This window comes from Leptidea sinapis, chromosome 29 (genome assembly GCF_905404315.1).
Source record: "Leptidea sinapis chromosome 29, ilLepSina1.1, whole genome shotgun sequence".
NCBI lineage: Eukaryota > Metazoa > Arthropoda > Insecta > Lepidoptera > Pieridae > Leptidea > Leptidea sinapis.
The window spans coordinates 5,647,991-5,669,200 of NC_066293.1; the positions used below are offsets into that span (position 1 = coordinate 5,647,991).

Sequence of the window (21,210 nt, forward strand, 5' to 3'; positions counted from 1 at the left end):
CCTTTTCATTGCATGCGATCTTTTCCACAAAAAAAAACTCGTTTGACACCTGAATTTGTTTCTATATTTACCACATTTTCAGGCTCAATAATTGCATTAGAAGTGTCAAATTCTTGGATATTAACTTCTGTATGTGAACTCTGAGATGTATATTCTCCAGTATTAGTATTATATATAGCCATACTGAATATATATATATATATATATATTCAGTATGGCTGAATTTTTTTTATAATATTATTTAAGTATCTAAAAACCTAAATTTAATAAGCCAAACAATAATTCGGTTGTAAAACCTTCAGCCAGACCGATTTAAAATTGAAAAGTTATTGGGCATGTTGGAAGAATACGGACAATCACGTATTAGCTGCGCAAGCGCGATAGACGACAACAGCTGTTTGTAGTCAAAATGGCGTCAATTTAGTCACATTGGTGTATTCGTTGTTGTTATTTTGAATGTTTTTAACAAAATTGTGTAACAATGGCTAATGAAAAATTAAAATGTATTTTTGCAAAAGCCGAAATGGAAAAATAATAACTTTTGTAGAAGATAAGTTAAAAAAGTGTAAAGAAGTTCTACAAATACGTGTAAATTTTAAACTGAAATATGATAGTGTACAGTTACCGGAGCAAGTTAATGACACTGATGGATATCACAGAAATTGTTACAGCAGTTTTACAGCTTTAATGGCAAAATACCGTAATTTATATGAAATTAATTTCTCTTCAACAGTAGATCTTCCCAGCACATCTAGTTCAACTTCGTTGTCAAATACTGCAGTAGATGTTAGCAAAACCCTGCCTGATAATAAGAAAGAAAAACATTTATTTCACAAAACACTCACAGGATACACTTAATATAAAAAGATTGAAGAAAGAAGAAAATGTACAAAACAAAACCAAAAAAGAACGTATTTAAATAGTAATAGATTTAATATTAGAGAGTTCCTGTGCAGTGCAGGAAATGGGTCATCGACTCAGGATTATCTGTGACACGGCCGTGGCTATGACACAGCACTGATTTTAGCGGTGCCCGTTTAACTTTGGAGATACAGTGCGCTCGACATATAGTAAATAATTCCTAATAATAATATATACATAAAATTCAATACAAAATAGTCGATAATAAAATGTTTAGATGTTTTAAAATAAACTAATACTAATACTACTATTAAAATATTTAAAGAAGTTTTTTACTTTTACTTTAAATCATTTTAAGAAGTTTTTTTTTATTATTTTTAGTGAACTTTCCACAACGTAAATCCAATATTGCCAGACATTTTTATTGCTGTTTTAACTGTTCCAGAGGCTAATTCCGAATTAAAAAAAAAATTCAAAAAAATTCAGTATGGCTGAATTTTTTTTATAATATTCAATAAAAAAATAAAAAAAGTTCAATAAAAATAATAAAAAAAAAACTTCTTGAAATGATTTAAAAAATCGATAATTTACCTGTGCAGGTAGGATGCGCACTGATGAACGCAACCACTACCGCCAGCCAGATAGTCCATATGACGTCCGGAAGAGTGAGAGAGATAGAATATCTAAAAACTGGCCTACCTGAAATTCTCTCTTAAAAACGTTGCTAGCAAGAGCTTAGAATAATAATAATAGAGTCGGCGAGGCAGAGTATCCGAAAATCGATACAGCAGAGAATTTTAGTGTTTATTTTCTCTTTCCTTTTGTTTTCCAGTGTTATTTCCTCCTTGTACCTATTTAATTTAAAAAAATCTAACTTTTATATTTATATTCTTTTTTTTATGAAAATAAGGGACGAGCATGACGTTCAGCTGATGGTAATTGATATGCCCTACCCATTACAATGCAGTGCCGCTCAGGATTCTTGAAAAACCCAGAAATTCTGAGCGGCACTACAATTGCGCTCGTCACCTTGAGACATAAGATCTTAAGTCTCATTTGCCCAATAATTTCACTAGCTACGGCACCTTTCAGACCGAAACACAGTAATGTTTCCACATTGCTGCTTCACGGTAGAAATAGGCGCCGTTGTGGTACCCATATATCGGCTCAAATACTACAGCACACCTATTATAAAAACGAGAATAATTTAGTTTAACAAATTTTAGTTAAAATTAGTTCATAAATTACATTGTGATGTGAAAATATTGTAAAAACAACATGAATGTAAAACACGAGCACGTGCGCCGGGTCCTATAAATACAGCCCGCACGATTGACACTGCGCCGATGGAGCGCGATCCCAGCATTTGCGTGGCATCGCGCCATACCATCGACGACCGCCGGACAGAAGAGAACTACCACGTGACCTAGTCTCCTAGGACACGACTGCTTCCTCGCCGCTGGCTGATGGGCGCTCACTGGTACACTACCGGCGGGCTCGACCTCGCTGAGCCGCGGGCGCAAGCTAACCACGGACCTACAAACCGGCTGCAGTCCGCAGATCGCTCGCGACACTACGCGGGCTTGATCGCACTGTAGCAAGATGCACCGGACATGACACCACGGACCAACCGGTCCCACCCAGTGCCCCGTCTGTAGTTGCAGGCGGCGTTTATACTACTGAAAGGGGCCATCGCCCCGAACAGTTACCCCGAGGCCCGTAAGGACCTACGCGGAAGACCCACCAGAGACACTGAAGTCAGTCGTGCTCGGGCTGTCGTACGGTACGGACCTCTCTGGGACGTCGTAACGCTGCCCGTTGAATAAACGAAAGTAATAAAATACCTAGTCGTGTAGTTTTCTTTAGAAGAACCAATGAGTGATCTTCAGCAAGATAGCAATTATTGTGATGTCAACAGTAATGACGTCACACCTTTTAAAAACAATACAGAGGTTCTTTCCTCGTCATATATATTTATTTTCTACAAATATAAAATAAGATGACATTGTAATAAAGAGTATAATAACAATATCATCTTGTGTCACAAAATGACGAGTGCTAGTTATTGCGATGTCGTTCAGAATTCTGTGATTTGCAAGTGAGCGGTGAACGTCTCGCTAAACTTGACACTTTTTCACAATAATATTTTATCTTAATATCAGAGAATACCATTCAAGTGGTAATTAAATGAATTTAATTCATAGGCATAATTAAATTCAATCAGCTGCGATGGAATCATCGTTTATTGGACATTGGGGTCAAGTGACATATTGAAATCAGGTTAAATGTTACGATTGATGAAAAAACATATAAAACCATCGAATAATAAATATAGGGTCATAATGAAACGCTGTTTGTTACGCTACAGCAAAACCAATAGAATATTTAATAGTTACTAACTATGTAGAATATTTAAAATGGCGCTTGGATGTATGTTGAGAGAAAAGAACGTCAAGTAAACCAAAATAATAACAGAATGGTTTGCGAAAGAAGACAGAAGTAGACTAACGGCCGTTCCCAATATTCAGTCTATCTCCGGTTGTGGCCTACTTGAGATAAAAATCGTAGCTATCGTTGACATTTCTGTCCCAATAAACTTATCGACGGTTACTTATCTGTACACGCTGTCTGTCAATGGGAGGACGTATAGCTTACCAGCGATTGAAGTTTGTATGGAAATTGCAATTCACCCATCGGGTATTTTGGGATAGCTTCAGATTATTGACAGTAGAAGGTAGTAATTTATCTCTATCTGTAAATAGTATATTGGGAACGGCCGTAAGGCTCTATCTATAGAGCGTACTTAGGCTTTGCTTACGTAAAACATAGCTGAGTGTAAGCTTGTTACGCATAGCTAACCCTAGCGAACCGCCGCATAAGCATAGTCCCATAAACATTGCACACGGCACTCGAGGCACGAGGCGGAAGCGCAACAGAAACGTGACTTAGGCCCGTATTAATAAACGAATCTCAGCTTCGAGCGTGACCTCAAGATCGTGCTCAAGTCTCTGTTCTTATTAATAAATTGGACTTGAGTCACTAAACTCAAAATCAATCTCAGCTGAGAGTCAAAAAACGTTCATATTAATAAATCAAACTCGGCGCTTAAGACGCACCTCAAGTGCGTATTTGGAGTTCCCAAAGTCAAGTGCGGTTCGACCACGACTTGAGTAGCTGTTTTAACACATAAAAATAATTATTTTGAAGCGAAAACATGTCAATAAACGAAGTTATTGGTGATATCGAATATTATAACGATATTTTATGGCCTAGGTGGATTCGTTTAGTACAGGTTTCATCAAGAATCTGTGTTCTTTATTGTGTCTCTCATACAAAACAATCTGCAAAAACAAGATAATAGAGGCCTACCGATTGCTCCTGAAATAGCTGTACTACTGACGTTGAGATTTTATGCCACGGCCTCATTTCAGGTAAATAGGTACCTAAAGAATCATTTTATAATCATGACAATGTTAATGTGAAATAAATATTTAGCCAATATACTATTTGTTATTTCTAGACGGTGTGCAGCGACTTGCTAATGGTATCACAACCAACCGCGTCGAATATCATTAACAAAGTGTCTGAACTGCTAGCCAAACTCATCCGGCAATATATCAAGTTTCCTCAAGGAGCTGAAGCCATGGCAAACAGGGAAATGTTCCAAGAAATGGGAAGGCATGGAGGCTGGCCTGGTCTACCAGGGATAGATGGTGCTATCGATTGCACCCACGTAAAAATAATGTCCACTCCTAAATGCCAACATCATGAGGTGTATCCTAACAGGAAATCTTACTTTTCCATTAATGTTCAAGTAAGTTCTTGTTTATGTGGGTAACATGTAGGTATCATTATAACTTAATGAATGGATAACCGACTAAAAACTAATTAATTTACAGGCAATCGTGGGCCCAAGAATGACATTTTTGGATATTGTATCCATCTGGATAGGCAGCATGCACGATTCAAGAATTTTTTAAATGTCTTCTGTGCACATGAAATACAGGCAAAACATTTTAACTGGCAGACTAGTGGGTGACAATGGTTATCCTTCTTTAACATTTATGTTAACTCCTGTCAGACCTACCCCAGAAGATGCGCCAACGCTATAACGGAGCACAAATTAAGACCCGTAATATTGTACGCCGGATCCACACGCTGGCTGTTTGTCACAAACACCGCAAACAGCAAACAAAGTCCCAAACACCAACCACAATCACCCAACACAAACAGCCATCCACATGCTTGGCGAACGTTCATAACATTGCGAATCGGCAAACATGGCGGACGACGAGCTTGTGGCAGCTATTATTTTCGGGTTGACATATTTTTATTTTAAATTAAAGCAAGAGAGAGAAAAAAGAAAAAAAAGAAGAAAGCAAAGACGATGGTGGATGATTAAAATACATAGAAATCGTACAAGGTACTGCTTTAGACCTATTATTTGGGCTTTAATTTGCCGTGTTATTTAATTTTACTTAAAAATTTTTATTTCAGACAATTTATAGAAAAAAAAATTAATGAGCTTCTTTACGAACCATCAGGGGAGTTTCATAACTTCTGCCGCATGAGTTTCACAGATTTTGAGTATTTGCTAGACAAAATTTCTCCTCTGATTTCGAAACAAGATACGGACTTCAGGGAAGCTATACCAGCGAAATATCGTCTAGCATCTACACTAAGGTTTATCGCAAGTGGTGACAGTTATAAAAGTTTACACTATTTATTCAAAGTGTCTCCCCAAGCAATATCAAAAATTATACCCGAAGTCTGCAAAGCAATTAATGATGTTCTAAGAAATGAAATAAAGGTGAGTTGTTTTTTATAAATTTTTATTTTTATTATCAATAATTTGAAATGAAAAATTAATTCATGAAAAATTAAGCCGATTAAACTATCTCAATTTTCACGATCAAAGTCTTCATAAGCTTTAATTAAAGCTTCATTTACACGGTTTGTTTCTGTTCTTTGGGAAATCAACTCATTGGATATTATTTGAATGGTAGGAGTAGAATTTGATGAGCCCGATTGGTTGAAATAAACGTGATTTTGAGAAGTGAATGGTTGGGGTGAATTGATTACCAATGATAAATACTGTGACGTTTGGGCGGTTGATAGCTGGTTTGAACCTAAAACTAAAGTATTTGGCAAAGGTTCAGAATACGAGGTTTCGGAAGATGACGGTCGATATGGAGCCGATGGTGAATTATTTGGCAAAGGTTCGGAATATGATGTTTGGGAAGTTGATGGTCGTATTGGAATTAGTGAAGTTTTTGGTAATGGCACAGAATATGCCTGATAAGGGGCTGATTGGGGAGATGGGGTTTGTCGCTTAAAGAGCCTGTCTTTAATTCTATTTATAAACAATGTGTCTATATTATACATAAATAGTTTCCTCTCATCCGGTGAAAGTTCACGCAGTTTTTTCGCTAGTAATTTTCCATAAAGTTCGCAGTCGTCGTCTTCTTTTGGTGGTGGTGGTGGATATTCCCTCTGTCTTTTGCTTAAAATATTGGTCAACTGTCCAAATGCAGACGACATTTGCCGTTCCGCTGTCTCGGTAGCTGGACGACGGCGCACTGGTTTTGGTGTAGGGAGAGGCTGTTCTAAATCTCTATTTTCAACAAATTCTACGTCCTCTATAGCTGCAGTTTCATTTTCTTCTGGCAATGCTCTCTGAAATAAATAATTAATTTCTATTTACTTCATTTTGATTGTTTTCAGATGCCATCAACGGCTGATGCTTGGATGAATATAGAAAGAGGGTTTAGAAGAAAATTTCCACACTGTCTTGGTTCCATAGACGGCAAGCATATTAATATAGAAAGTCCACCTCATAGCGGAACTGAATATTTAAATTATAAGAAAACGTTCAGCATCGTTCTATTGCCATTAGTTGATGCCCACTACAACTTTATATTTGTTGACATAGGATGCCAAGGGAGGATTAGCGATGGTGGCGTCTTTAATAATTCATTACTGTGGAAAAAAATCTGTAAAAATGAAATTGATTTTCCTATACCATGCCCACTTCCTGGATCGGACGTTAACGTTCCATACGTTTTCATAGGAGATGGTGCTTTTGCATTGAGCATGCATGTTATGAAACCCTACCCAGGACAGCATAACATCGGTTCACCAAAAAGAATATTCAATCAATGTTTATCTAGAGCTCGGGTAGTAGTCGAAAACACATTTGGAGTTTTAGCTTCAGTGTTTCGTATTTACCGTCGTCCAATTTATTTAGACCCCATTACTGTATCAGAAATAACAATGACCTGTGTACTACTACATAACTTCCTTCGAAAAAACTCCCCAGAGAGATATACCCCCCCAGGAACGTTTGATACGATTGACAGAAATGGTGAAATAATAACACGTGGATCTTGGCGAAAATACGAAGAGGAATATAATGCAATTCAGAACATGCCAAATGTACCCCGTAGGTCACCTATGCATGCCAAACAGATAAGGGAAGAATTTACGTTATATTTTTGTAATAGATTTACTTAGCATTCTACATTATTTAAAAATTATCCCTCAACATAGAAAGGATAGGTAATTAGTAAGTAGTAGGATAAGTAAGTAGTAGTAGCATTAAGTAAGTAGTAAGTAATATAAAAAGGATAACTAAGGTCACAGGATGTAACAAAAAGGTGCCAAAAGGTCATTCAAATATTAAATTAACCTTTTTAAGTTTTACTGCACCTTTTTGATACAGACTGTATAGCTATATTCTTGCGGCTCAGACAGAAGACTTATTACGCTTTTTATTTTGAGGTTAGAAACATTTTTTGGAAATTTCTGATAAAATATCCATTACCTTGTAATAAGAGTGGTAACATTATAATCGGGGCCCCACCCTCTACCAGATTTAACCACTTATAGCCCCTTCCGCCTGTCAAACGACACTTAAGCCAATCGTATTTATTTTCGTAACTTTAAGATTTTTTTTTCTCGAAAATTATGAGGCTTCATGTTATATTTTAGTACATCGTTCTACATGTCGAGCTCTATACAGAAAAAAATATCAGCTTCTAAATCGACGTCACGTCTTCTAGAGTGCTACCATTCTTGCAAATAGATAATCAAAACTTTATCTGATTAAATCTTTATATAAATGATAGTTTAAATTTAATTAAGAATGAATAAACCATAATGAAAAAAAGTCGTTTTACTTACTTCCTCTGAATTTACGTTATTTGAGCAGGTATATACCGGTCCTAAAAATGACTCCATCAGGTCATAAGCAAACCAGACCGGTGTATAAACATCATCGGATCCTGAAAAAATAAAATTAAAATAAAATTTATTCGCAAGGAACATAGCAGGGGTGTTTAGACAAATATTTATTGATTATTTAAACTTACCTGCACCGGACCGAATAGAATCTTTTGTTTTCTTCAAATGTCTGCGGAACGTAGCCATCAGTATTTCTTTTTTGGTCTTCAATTCCTTGACTCTTTTATTCATTATAATGCTGAGGCGAGTCCATGCATCATTAACCTTTTGCCGATGTTTGTGATCGGCATCTTTGGGATTCCAGAGACATGGCTCATTTTGATAAGCCTCCAAAAATGTCAGAATCGTAGTTGCTGACCAATCAGACATTTTTTACGCTTTGCGCGCCAACTAAAAAGTGTAGCAAGAAAATACGTCCGCCTCCCGCAAGCTCGCGCGCAGTACTGAACGCTGCCAAACGTGTGGATACGTCGCAAACTGTTTGCCAAACATCCTTTGATCTGGCAAGAAAAACCGACACCGATGCCGAACACTGCCCATCACAAAAACAAACAGGCAAACAACGACAAACACCCATCCACACGTCCGTGTTTGCTGTTGGCTGTTTGCCATTGTTTGTCAAGCGTGTGGATGGGCTGTAGAGAGAACATTTGGCATCTGGAAATGGTCCTCACATCCTGTTATGTACTAGCTTTCGCTTATATGTGTAATATGTCGTATTTTGCAATTTAGTCACAAATGTATTAACAATGATTTATTTGTTGAGCTCTTTTTCCCTAGGTCGAATTTAATATATTTAAAATACTTTAAATTCTGATATATATTTTTTATATTGTTATTAATTTGCTAAAACGTAAGCTTTGATTGTGTTCGTTTATTGATTGCTCTCGATTTGCACCCATAATTGGGGTGTCAATTAAATAGTTATATCTATGTTAGTTATTAAGGAATTGTATTGGTGCTCACCCTGTTGGAGCAATAAATAAATAAATAAACTATAAGTCATGTAGGAATTGAGACAGATAAAAGATAGTTATTGAGAAGAAATGTGTGGTTTTTTTAATCATTATTTTTATTAATTCTTATTTCATATTTAACCTGGAACATATTCTTATTCAAAGTTGACCTGGAACAAAGTGTATTATGTTAGTTACACATCAATCATTTACATCATTTGAGAGACTAAAGCCCAGTTTACAAGTTGATTAGTAATAGTGTGAGTGACCAGTGTGGCCCGATTCACGTAATTTTACATGAGCGATATCGCACCGACATCTGTCGTTCACCTACGATTCGTATTCACGTGATTTAAATGGCACGTTAGAGAAACGATCCTATCCAAACATCGCTAAAGCGTATTCACGTCAGCTAGACGGACTTCAATCGTTGTGTCAGTGGTATTCTGCTATCTTTTGAGAATCGGTTATCAAACGATTTAATGTCAAATCGAACGTCTGAGAAGTCGCTGAACTGAAGTTAGTCAATTGCAGTTGTTGGCTGTTGAAAGTTTTTTCATAAACATGAATATCAGCTTGTCTTGGCTACTTTTGGATCTTTCCGAAAGGGAAGACCGGCGAAGAGAACGTCGACGCCGAAATAATATGAGGAACAGCAAATATTGTGCTTTCAAAATGACAGATACGGAGTTTGTTAAAACATTTCGCCTTACCAAGGATTTAGTCCTTGGTCTTATTGAAGACCTCGTACCTCTAATTCCAAGAGAGCGTTAGGAGTGATGTTCTCTCCGTTACTGATAAGGTAAATTAATTTATTCGCATACTAAACTTATTTTCTTTTTACTTTACTTAACTGACTAGAATTTACTATATTTAAAACTTTAAATAAATTATAAGATCATATGCTTTTTTACATTATAGGTATTTTATGCTACCGGATCTTATCAAACCATTGTTGGTCAGAGTAACTTCAACTCGGTATCTCAACCTACAGTGTCTAGAGCAGTGCGACAGGTGACTACAGCACTCAATGATGTTGAGTTATTTAAAAAATATATTTATTTACCTCTTACTCAGGATGGAAGAGATAGAAGAAAGAGAAGGTACATTTGTACATTTCCCTATCTTATTGGACTAATTAAATACCTACTTATTTATGAAATATTGTACATATTACAGCTTTTATGAAAAAACTAAAATGCTTGGAGTTGTTGGATGTATTGACGGGACCCATATAGCAATAGTCAGACCCATAAACCATGAGGAAAGGTTTTTTAATAGAAAGGGTTATCACTCATTAAATGTAATGATTGTAAGTATCAACACTAGTGTTGATATTTCTTGTGGCGTTTAGAACGGGCTTCAGTGGAACCTTGCACATCACTAGATGTAGAAGGCCGATCTCTAAAATAAAATTTATGTTTATGTAGTTGAAAGTACAGACAAAATAGTTGACACAAAACCTAAAATACTTACATGTAACTTAATGGTTGGATAGTGGAGTTGGCAGTTGCAGAGTCAGTCATAACAGTCTCATTCCTAAAAACAGTACCTATATTTATGAATGGTGACAATAAATAAATACATGTAGATACCATGTTTGTGAAGAACAAATACTTACAATTCAACTTCATAATGTGCCTTAGATGCATCTTCGATCTGTATATCACCTAATGAAATATTCTCGCTGCAAGCAATAAGATAACCATCAATAAGATTCTTGCTAACTATTCAATTGTAAGTTAATACATATTTTAAAACTTAGATTTTATGGTCCGGTACGGAGTTGTGATTGACTGGTAGAGGCTTAAATTGATCCGGACCCAAAATTACACAAAGTCTCTCCTCCAGACTGGATAGTGGCACTGCTTCCGATGATCCTCCACCAGTCTGCTGCAGGCTGTGTGCAGTCCTTCTTATTTTAGTTTTAATCCTGCACTTATAGTCATTATAAAACTAAAAATAAAACATGGGTAAGTATGTAAATCAAATCGATCGTTATTATTATGTATTTATACCATCAATCAGCAAAACTCACTTTATTCAACTCTTTAGGGCTTCTGTATACACCACCAACATCCTCCGTATTTAGGATCTCACCCAACTGAGTCCATAATCGCTGGGAACAAGCACGACCATCTTTCGAGCGTACTCTTCCCAGCGCAAGGTCTCTGTGTTATTCCATGAACTCAGTTAGTAATTCGAGCTGACGCACGGTTCCAATCTTCTTCTAGCTCATTTTGTTTAAACGAATCGAACCAAAGGAGACGAAAAAGAGTTACCTACACTTGGACGAAAATCCAGTTTGACTTTGATGTACGGCGTTTTTTTTATTACAACCATTTGGGTACGACTTTTCATTTTCAGCCTAATAATTTCTGTATAAAAATAATTATACCGTACCTTTTTACTACTCTACGGCTTCAAATATTGTTAGGTTGAGTACTAGTAACTGAGCAAAAGACTCTGATATAATAATAAACATATTTAAAAGAATAAGGTAGAAAATAAAGGAATAGTAGAATTAGACTGGCAATTTCCTATCGCAAGTCGTCGATGAGTCGCTGAGTTTCAGTCCTATTGAGTTGTCGTCCTATCGAATCAGTACGTGAATACCAATTTTGGACCAAGTTTCAATAGGACGACTTCTGAACTACAACGATTTTTGGATCGTTAGAATATACGTGAATCGGCCTACAGTCATACATCATACATTGCCAGTAGAGTCCTAACTATTTTGATGTGCTTTTTTGATAATCAAGAAATTTACTTGTCACTTGCACTATTCAAAATGTAACATGTACCTACTGACAGACAACTGTTTGATTATAGGTATGTTAAATATTGCATATTGATACATCATCATCATAGACTATAATTGTTTACTGAACATGATGTGATACTAATAAGACTGTAGGGTCAATTGAAAATTGAGAATCATCTGATTTATGTTGATGTAGTATAAATTGAGCCAACTCAGTTTTGGCTCGAGCCTCCTTCATTTGTTCGAGTAGTGCCTTTTGCAGCTGATGCAGTTCATCGAGACGCTGCTTCCTATCTTCATACTCATTTCTAAGTACATAGACCGTTCTTCTAATGGCAGCAGCGTCTTGTGATCTTTGTGGTGGTGGTGGTGGTGTCGGCGTCTGAAGTGGTGTTGCTATTGTAATAACAAACGGAGCAGTTGATGTGGATGGTGTTAGTTCTATATCAAGATTTGGAGAGGGAGACTCGAGCGCCATTGAATACTCTGCAAAGAATAAAGTTAATATATTTAATTATAAATATATTCCTCACTTATTGTATGCTGGGATGTAGGGCTCGGACAACTGCACAAAAATTACTATTTACAAACAATGAAATTAATATTAAAAGGCTAATAATAATGCTAAACATACCTAATTCTGTGGAGTCACTATCAATAGCAACACCAACAATTAGAGACGATGTTATTTGGCTAACATCGGGGTCGATGTAGGCATCCTCTACAGCAAGACCTACACCTGTGACGAACCGATGCTGCCTATGAAAGAAAAATTAGATTTTTTTTAAACAATAACAAATATAAATACTTAAATTATCATCAAACATATAATTAATACACAAAAAACGTTTACGTTGTACCTTTCTTTGGTTAAGGCATCCCTTTGCCGCTGCTTAAGGCTCTGCCACAGCTTGCGCAGTTGCTGATGCTTCACCTTAAAAGTAATAATAATAATTTACAATTCACTGAAAATTTCTTGGTGTCTTTTCATTGTAATGAAATTCATTGTAATGATTTATATAATTATTGATTGCATTCATTTACTAATTAAAGTTATGGTTAAACCTCTCTATATAGTTATATAAATGGCATTAAAAAATATTGAACTTACCTGTTGCAAAGTAAGGGGGCTTGCATTAAACTCCCGGGTTATGGCATCCCACGCTTCATTTTTTTTCCCAAGCGTAGTCCCGTCCGTCTGTTTGTTTTCCACCACTGAGCTATACTTTTTTTAAATTTCCATTAGTAACTTTTTCGTCGTAGGGGAAAAGACAAACTTCTGCCGTTTATCCATTGCATCAAACAATATCAATTTTGATTCTCGCAACAACAACAACAATTTGTATTTTGTGGCTTTTTGAACAAACCGTTGTTGTAGGACTTGACTGTCATCTGTATGTCCTGTCATTTACGTACGTAATATTTTATTTTTTGAGTTTATGGCCTGGTATCTAGACCTTTAGGCCAAAAATTTTGTTGTTTGATTAATGTCTGATAACTTACCAAACGAATTAAAATGAGATAAATTATTGCGTCACAAAAATTGTCATCAAAATAATCAATCAATTTTGGTAACTAGGCCAAGAAATAAAAAAAGAAACATGAGTTCGTCTTGAGCTGCTACTTGAGAATAATCTCAGCTGAGTTGAACTCAAGTAGCGTCTATTAATTAGCGACAGACTTAAGGCGTCGCTCACGCCTCAAGTCAGTCTCATCTGAGACGCACTCAAGTTCTAGTTTGAGATTGATCGATTAATACGGGCCTTAGTAATTCGAGCTGACGCACGGTTCCAATCTTCTTCTAGCTCATTTTGTTTACTCGAATCGAACCAAAGGAGACGAAAAATTGACGGCGTTTACCCGATCGTGGAAAATATAATTGTATTCATTACTTGATCTAGCATGGATCAGTAGACATTAGGATAATTAATTGTAATTAGTTATAACTTTCTTTTAATAAATAAGTTGAAGTAAATTTGCATTTTTTTGCATCTCCTGGCTGCAACTAACGTAATTAAAGAGAGTCGGTAGAATAGTCTAAAATAATAGAGTCAATGAATCGATCACCGATAAGGGCTATTAGAACCTACTTGAGTTGCGGCGAGGCAGAGTATCCTAAAATCGATACAGCAGAGAAATGCAGATGATTTGGTAAGTACCTAGATCTTACTAGAGTTGCTCACCCTTTTTAATTGTAATTTTCCTGTGATTTTTTTTCTTTCCTTTTGTTTTCCAGTGTAATTTCCTCTGTGTGCCTATTTAATTTGAAAAATTTTTCATCCACGGAAATCGAGGACCACTAGGTCAATTAGTATTAGTAGAATGTCGCAAATTGATGCAAGTAGGAATTTAGGGGATATATTAGAAAGTAGGGATAGCATAGAATTTTCTAGTTTATTTAATTTGCATAATAATATTAATTTAAAAATTTGTGTAGATTTAGTAGACAAAGTTTACAAGGCCTTACGCTTGTTACCCGAGTTTGATGGAAATCCGAACGTACTTACGCGGTTCGTGCATTTGTGTGATGAACTAGTAGCCCAATTTATTAGAGCGGAGCCAGGATATGAACACAGTAACCTTTCGTTATTAAATATCAAAGGACATGACGCGCGTAAAATCAATTCAAATGGCATCCCCGAAAATAGGCAGGGTATTAGAAATGCCTTAATTAATAATTATGCCGACCAGCGAGATGAGACCGCTTTGTATAATTATTTAGCACTTTTAAACCCACAAAAATTTATCACTTCAAGAATTTTATGAAAAATGTCAGAGTCTGTTTAGTACAATAGTGCCCTACATTACACTACATGAAACGATTATCACTATCATAGAAGCAAAGTGTACACTATACAAGAAGTTAACCCTGCAAAGCGTCCGTGGTCTGAAAGACCCATTAGGTTTACGTATTTGGTGCATGCGACCGGATACAATAGAGAAGGCATTGGAGTTCTTTCAAGAAGAAATCAACACCTTATATTTACAGCAGTGCAATGACCAATTACCAGGTGAACGCATAGTGCAGTCTACGTCTTCATATGACCCAACAAATAAATATAATATTAAGGCTTTTAATTTGCCACCTTCGCGGCCTTTTACTTTTAATTCAGTTAATGTTGCACCAAGTTCCTGGTGCTGACTATTACAATTATTACTATTACGGTGGGAGAGTCAGTGGCTGCACGACTGGTGCCTGGCTGATTAATATCAACAGGAGGATTTTCATCAAAACGCACTTTTTTGGGGTTACTAAATTGACGTCTGATCGACTTGGCAGCGTCACCACAAATGAAATCGTTCCACGTACCCGATGCTGCTCCGTGCAGTGATTTATGCTCCTTCCATGCTTTAGATAATTCTTTTTGAATATTTTTATAAGCCTCCTGTCCCGCGTGCATTCGCTTAGACATGTTCGGATATACTGGAGATCCATATATATATATATATTTCAAATAAATGTTTTAATGTTAATCCTGTCGCTCCCACAAATGCACTGATATTTTTACTCTCAACAAATTCCTCCGAAAACTCCTTTATCGCCGTTTCATCGATGAACATATATATCCTCGTCTGATTGACTCAACCAATACAATGCATCATGTTTTGCAGCTATCCAATCCGCATCATTCACTGGGTCTCCTTTATCTAACGGATTTCCCGGACCCAAATATTTATATCCGGGCAATGTTAAATCACCTTTAAAATATTTTATAAAATCTAAACTTTCCATATTGCGCTGGTAAAATAATAAAAAAACCGGCGGTCGCCTGTTTACCACACTGAATGTACGACCGCACAAGGGAAGCGGGGAGCGTCAAATGGGTTGGACATAATCATGATCATGCTTTTCGCGCGATCGATCGATTGTCCAACCCATTTGACGCTCCCCGCTTTATATATATTTATATTTAACATATGAAAACATTAAATGTTACAATTAATTCAAATGAACTTATATATCTAAAAACTAAACTTATATATCTATAAACAACCCAACACCATATGAAAACATTTAACATTGAAATTAATTATAATACCTACTGCAAGTAGGTACGTTTTGCACGGTTGAAAGCACGCAGTGTTCTAGCCGACGCGTCTGGTGGTGGTGTTCGGAGGCGCGCCGCCGGAGCCGGCTCCGGAGGCCTATGCCGGCTCGGGGATTGTGTGCTAGCCTCACTTTGTTGGACGCAGAGCCGCTGGCAGGAGATTCCTTCTCCTCCAACCCTGAACGTCCGCGCTACTCGCTAGCGCGGACGAGTTCAGGGTTCTATTTCTATACCCGGAAGCTACGATTTGATCTGCGTGCCTACGCCACTGAGTACCGAACCCCACGTCTACATTGTACGACACCGGACCCGTTCTTTTGCTCACTGTGCCTGCAGCCCACTTCTCTCCCCTTGCCGTGTAGCCGTCAGTCAGCTTCGACGTGTCGTCAGTCTCTAAATAATTTGTGATTAATAAAAATGTCGTCGTGTTCAATTTGTGGTGATGTGCTAATCGACTTTGTAAAATGTAATGGATGTAGTCGTATGCTGCACTATGGGTGTGCTGGAGTGACAGAAGCTAGCTACAATAAGATGAACATCGATACCGTCTTCTTCTGTTAGTTGAGGATAGGATGGCGGCGGTTTCCCAATTGCAAACTGAGTTTATATCGGCAAAAGACACAATAAATACCTTACAGGAGTCGATTAGTGCCCAGGATCAATACTCCAGGACGAATAATGTAGAAATCTCTGGTGTGCGAGTAATGAATGGGGAAAACCTTCAAACTATATTACATAATATAAGTGCCAAAGTAGGTCATCAACTCGACCTTAAGGACATCGACCACATACACTGTGTGCGTCGTTTTGATACGAAATCAGATAAAAAGGGTCAGGTTCCCGTCCCCGCGATAGTGGTGAAGTTCACGAGGCGCTTTTGCAAAGACCAGTTCCTGTCGGCGGTACGTGCGCGGCGTGGCCTCACCACCGCGGACCTGGGAGTAGCCGGTCCTGCCACGAGCATCTACGTCGGGGATCATCTTACACCCGAGAATAAACTATTATTGAAGCGTGCTCCTGAACTTAAATTGCAATTTAAGTATGATTACCTGTGGGTGAGGGACTGTAAGATTCTTATGCGTAAGTGTGAAAAGTCTAAAGTCATTCATATCTGTAAGCCATCCGATTTAAATAAACTCAAATGACTACGTATATGCAAACATTTAAATGGCTATGTTATTCATATAATGAAACAGGTAATTACTATTTTTCTACATATAATATACGAGAGATCAGTGCTAATAACTGCATATTATTTGCAAATAAGTGCATTGTTACGATTCTTAAGTATTATTAATTTAAACTTTGTGAAGTTTTATCATCATGTGTTGTTAAAATTGTTGTGTATCTTCGTGTATTTCTTGTTTATTGTTACATTATTGCGGGTAGATTCATATTTTGATTTATACAGCAATAGTAATTATAGTTCCACAGATAACTTGCTGTTTGCCGATTTGTCACTAGTAGTATTAATAGTTATCATAAAGTATAAGTATAATACACTTACGGATTTTTTTAAAAATGGATAAAAATAAATTGCATGGATATTATCAAAACACGAGAGGCCTTCGTGGTAGATCACATTAATTTTTGGCGCGACTGTCCGTTATCTAATTATGATTTTGTTTGTTTGACTTGGAGACTTGGCTTTCTCCTGACTTTTACGATAGAGAATATTTTGATAATAACTACGTAGTGTTCCGTGCGGACCGATCACTTGAGGCAAGTGGCGCAGCGCGGGGGGGCGGGCTAGCGGTGCGGGGGTACTATCACCCTGTGCGCCGACACTGGCCTGTCCCGTCTCCAGCGCATTGTGAAGCCGTTTGGGTGGCTGTACCTCTTCGAGATAGTAAGTACAATAATCTAAATATATGTTGTGCCTACATACCTCATGGGCAAGGCCATCGAGACACCCTGCTATCATTTTTTAACTTAGTTGCGCAACTTATTATTGATAATCCGGCGGATTTAATTTTACTGTGTGGTGATTTTAATATGACAGCAACAAAGTGGACTTTCTTTGATAGTTACAGTTTGGTTGCATATCCCAGTGTTAATATGTTAACACAGTCATTGGTCGAATTCATGTCATTAACTAATCTTAAACAACACAATTCTATTCTAAACCATAATAATCGTTTGCTCGATTTAATTTTTAGTAATTTAAACTGTAATATAGTAAGATGTGATAGTCCACTTACCACCTGCGAGGATGGACACCATCCCTCTTTGATCATTGATTGTAGCATAAACAGTAAGTTAGCTTTAAAACCGGTTAATAAGAGTGTTTTAAATTTTCATGGTGCAGACTATGCACAGATTAACTTAGAGCTCTCGCAGATTAAGTGGAGTGACCTTTTCAGGAATTTGGATATGGAAAAGTGTATCAATATATTTTATAATAATATTAATTTTTATTGATTTATTTATTTATTTATTTAGATTCACCAGTGGTACTTACAATAATACATTTATAATTATTATTATTATGCTAATTTACAAGGGTCTTATTACTAAATGCATTACCTTTTAAGGTGAATACCGCATGCTAAATTATATTGTGTGAAATAGTTACATAAAATAAATATAAGTTTTAAAACAACCATTCTATAATGTAATGAACTTAAGAAATTAACAAAATCTACTAAATAAGTCAAGATAAACGTATTAAACAAATCAAGAATACTTATAAATTATTTATTTACAATACATTTTTTTACATTTTTGCGAAACCTTGGCAATGAATCACTGAATGGGTCCAAGCATTTATAATCGTTTATAATTTGAGGTGAATTGATCCCCAAAATAGTTCTGCGAGATGGTTTTTCAAATAAGTTCACAGGTTTACGTGGGCATCTAGGCACTCTAAAATTAAACATAGACACCAGAAAGGAGTTGTCATAAATATTGTTAATACTTTTGTATAAGGAAAGTAAATCCAATATGTCCCTACGTTGTTTCAGAGTTAGTATATTAAAATATGTAAATCTTTCAGAGTATGTTGCGAGTGATCTAGATTTCCCAATTGAGAAAGCCAAGTGATAAAGAAAACGCTTCTGAATTCTTTCAATTCTGAGACAATGGTAAGCGTAGTGTGTGTATTCCAAAATACTCACAACGAGACTTTTATATAGGATCATCTTCGTGCGCCAGTTCCTAAAAACTTTGCCATTGCGAATTACAAATCCCAGCATTTTAGAGGCTCTGCTTACAATAGAGTCTATGTGCGGTATAAACGTAAGTTTGCTATCAATTAATTTACAAATATACTCCTTTGTGTACTGTTAGATCATCTTGTTCTTTTCCGATTTGGTATACCCGCCCGTTGATAAAAGTTTTAAAAGAAAAACGGAAATATCATACTTTATGGAAAAAATATGGCAATAGGCTGGATTATGATAGTTTTAGTTTATTAAGAAAAAGAGTAATTAAACTAGAGAAAGAATGTTACAACAATTATATTAAATTTGATGAATCGAAGATCAATTCCTGTCCTAAATTTTTTTGGAACTCTTTTAAATCTATAACTGCAAACAGTGGTATTCATCCTATTTTCATTCGTTCATGTGCTTCAAGTCTTGCTTTGCTAATAACGTTACTTTATCAGAGTTCTATCCAAAAAGGTGTATTCCCTTCGTTGTGGAAACGTGCCTATATCACACCTATACCAAATGGAACAGTTAGTGATGACATTTGTAAGTACAGACCTATCTCCAAGCTGTGCCATTTTGGTAAGTTATTGGAGAAGATTGTTACTGCGCAACTCTCCGCTTCTGTACGCAGAATAATATCTCCATGTCAACATGGTTTTTACACAGGACGTAGTGTGGAATCTAACTTGCTTACATTCACCGAAATTATACTTAATGCAATGAATGAAGGTTGTCAGGTGGACGCAGTGTACAGCGATTTTGCCAAAGCTTTTGACAAAATTTGCCATAAAACATTAATTTTAAAGCTCTGGCGTCTTGGAGTACATGGTGATCTTCTGCGCTGGATAAAATCATACATAGATAATAGGAGTCAGGCTGTTGCTTTCGCTGGTTATACTTCTAACTATAGAAATATTAGCTCGGGTATACCGCAGGGTTCTCATTTAGGCCCGTTACTTTTTATACTTTATGTTAATGATATTTCTAGTATTGTGAATGGATCTAATATGCTAATATACGCAAATGACACAAAGATCTTTAAAATTGTTCGTAGAGTGCATGATTGCTACTCATAACAAGCAGATCTCACTTCTTTCGAGGGATATTGCAAGGGTAATAGTCTATTCTTGAACCCTGATAAGTGTCATGTGATCACTTATACACGCAAGATAAACCCAATCATATTCGCTTATACTATTTCCGGTAAGCCATTAAAAAGAGTTGCTGAAGTGCGAGATCTGGGTGTTAAAGCATTCAAGTATTCAAAGCTTACCTTTGTACCACACATTGATAACATTCTTAAAAAAGCGCACAAAAAATTAGGATTTATATTGAGAATAGGAAAGCTATTTAAAAACACACAAACTCATAAAATTTTGTTTAATAGTTTTGTAAGAAGTAATTTAGAATTTGCATCCTCTGTTTGGAACCCGTTTTTCAAAATTCATGTTGATCGAATTGAAAGGATCCAAAAGAAATTTACGAAGACCTTAGATTATAAAACCGGTAATATATACACTGATTATGACATATCGGCAAACAGACATAGAATTGAAGATCTTGAAAAACGACGTCATTTTATTGATACTGTTATTTTGTACAAAATAATTAATAATATTATGGATTGTCCCTCGTTGTTGCAATGTATAACATAAAAATACCTCGCCCTCAAAAACGCACATGTCATTCAAACGAATTATTTCATGTAAATTCTTGTTCTAGTTGTTATGTAGAAAATAGTTTTGTTCGTCGTGCGAGTAAATTTTACAATAATAATTTACACCATGATTATAGCTTCCTGTTCCAGTTTATCAAAATTTAAAAAACAAATAAAAATAATTTTATTTAAATTCTCATAGAACTTGTATGATCTTTTAAAGTATATATGTTTGTATAATTATAATAGACTGTTCGCTATTAAACCTGTTAATTAAGGAAACTCTAGGTCTAGTATCTGTTATTTAATTTAGTAAATCATTTGTAAGACTGTCTGTTTCTGAATAAATAATTAAAAAAAAAATAGTCACGAGCGAGTACTGCGTCGCCCACTTCAAACTCTCGGCTACCGGTAGGTCCGTTGCGTATCTGTCGTTCTTGCGCCGCGGTGACCACGGCTCCGGTGTCCGGGCGCAGCGCGTCAAGGCGACTGCGTAGCCGTCGGCCTTGAAGCGCCACTGCCGGAGATA

At 36.4% G+C, this 21,210-nt stretch overlaps 2 protein-coding genes across 2 annotated transcripts; one reads left to right on the top strand and one right to left on the bottom strand.

Moving 5' to 3' along the window:
* The first annotated feature begins 5,191 nt into the window (after positions 1–5,191).
* On the top strand, positions 5,192–8,023 carry LOC126973604 (uncharacterized). The gene is made up of 2 exons (XM_050820941.1): positions 5,192–5,671; positions 6,586–8,023. Exons 1-2 carry the CDS (start codon positions 5,429–5,431, stop codon positions 7,372–7,374), a joined length of 1,032 nt encoding a protein of 343 aa, XP_050676898.1. The 5' UTR covers positions 5,192–5,428; the 3' UTR covers positions 7,375–8,023.
* Positions 5,677–8,858, bottom strand: LOC126973619 (uncharacterized). Its single transcript, XM_050820956.1, has 3 exons — positions 8,232–8,858; positions 8,044–8,144; positions 5,677–6,537 (listed from the first exon to the last, which is right to left on the bottom strand). The coding sequence occupies exons 1-3, from the start codon at positions 8,470–8,472 to the stop codon at positions 5,761–5,763; spliced, it is 1,119 nt and encodes a 372-aa protein (XP_050676913.1). The 5' UTR covers positions 8,473–8,858; the 3' UTR covers positions 5,677–5,760.
* Positions 8,859–21,210: the final 12,352 nt, after the last annotated feature.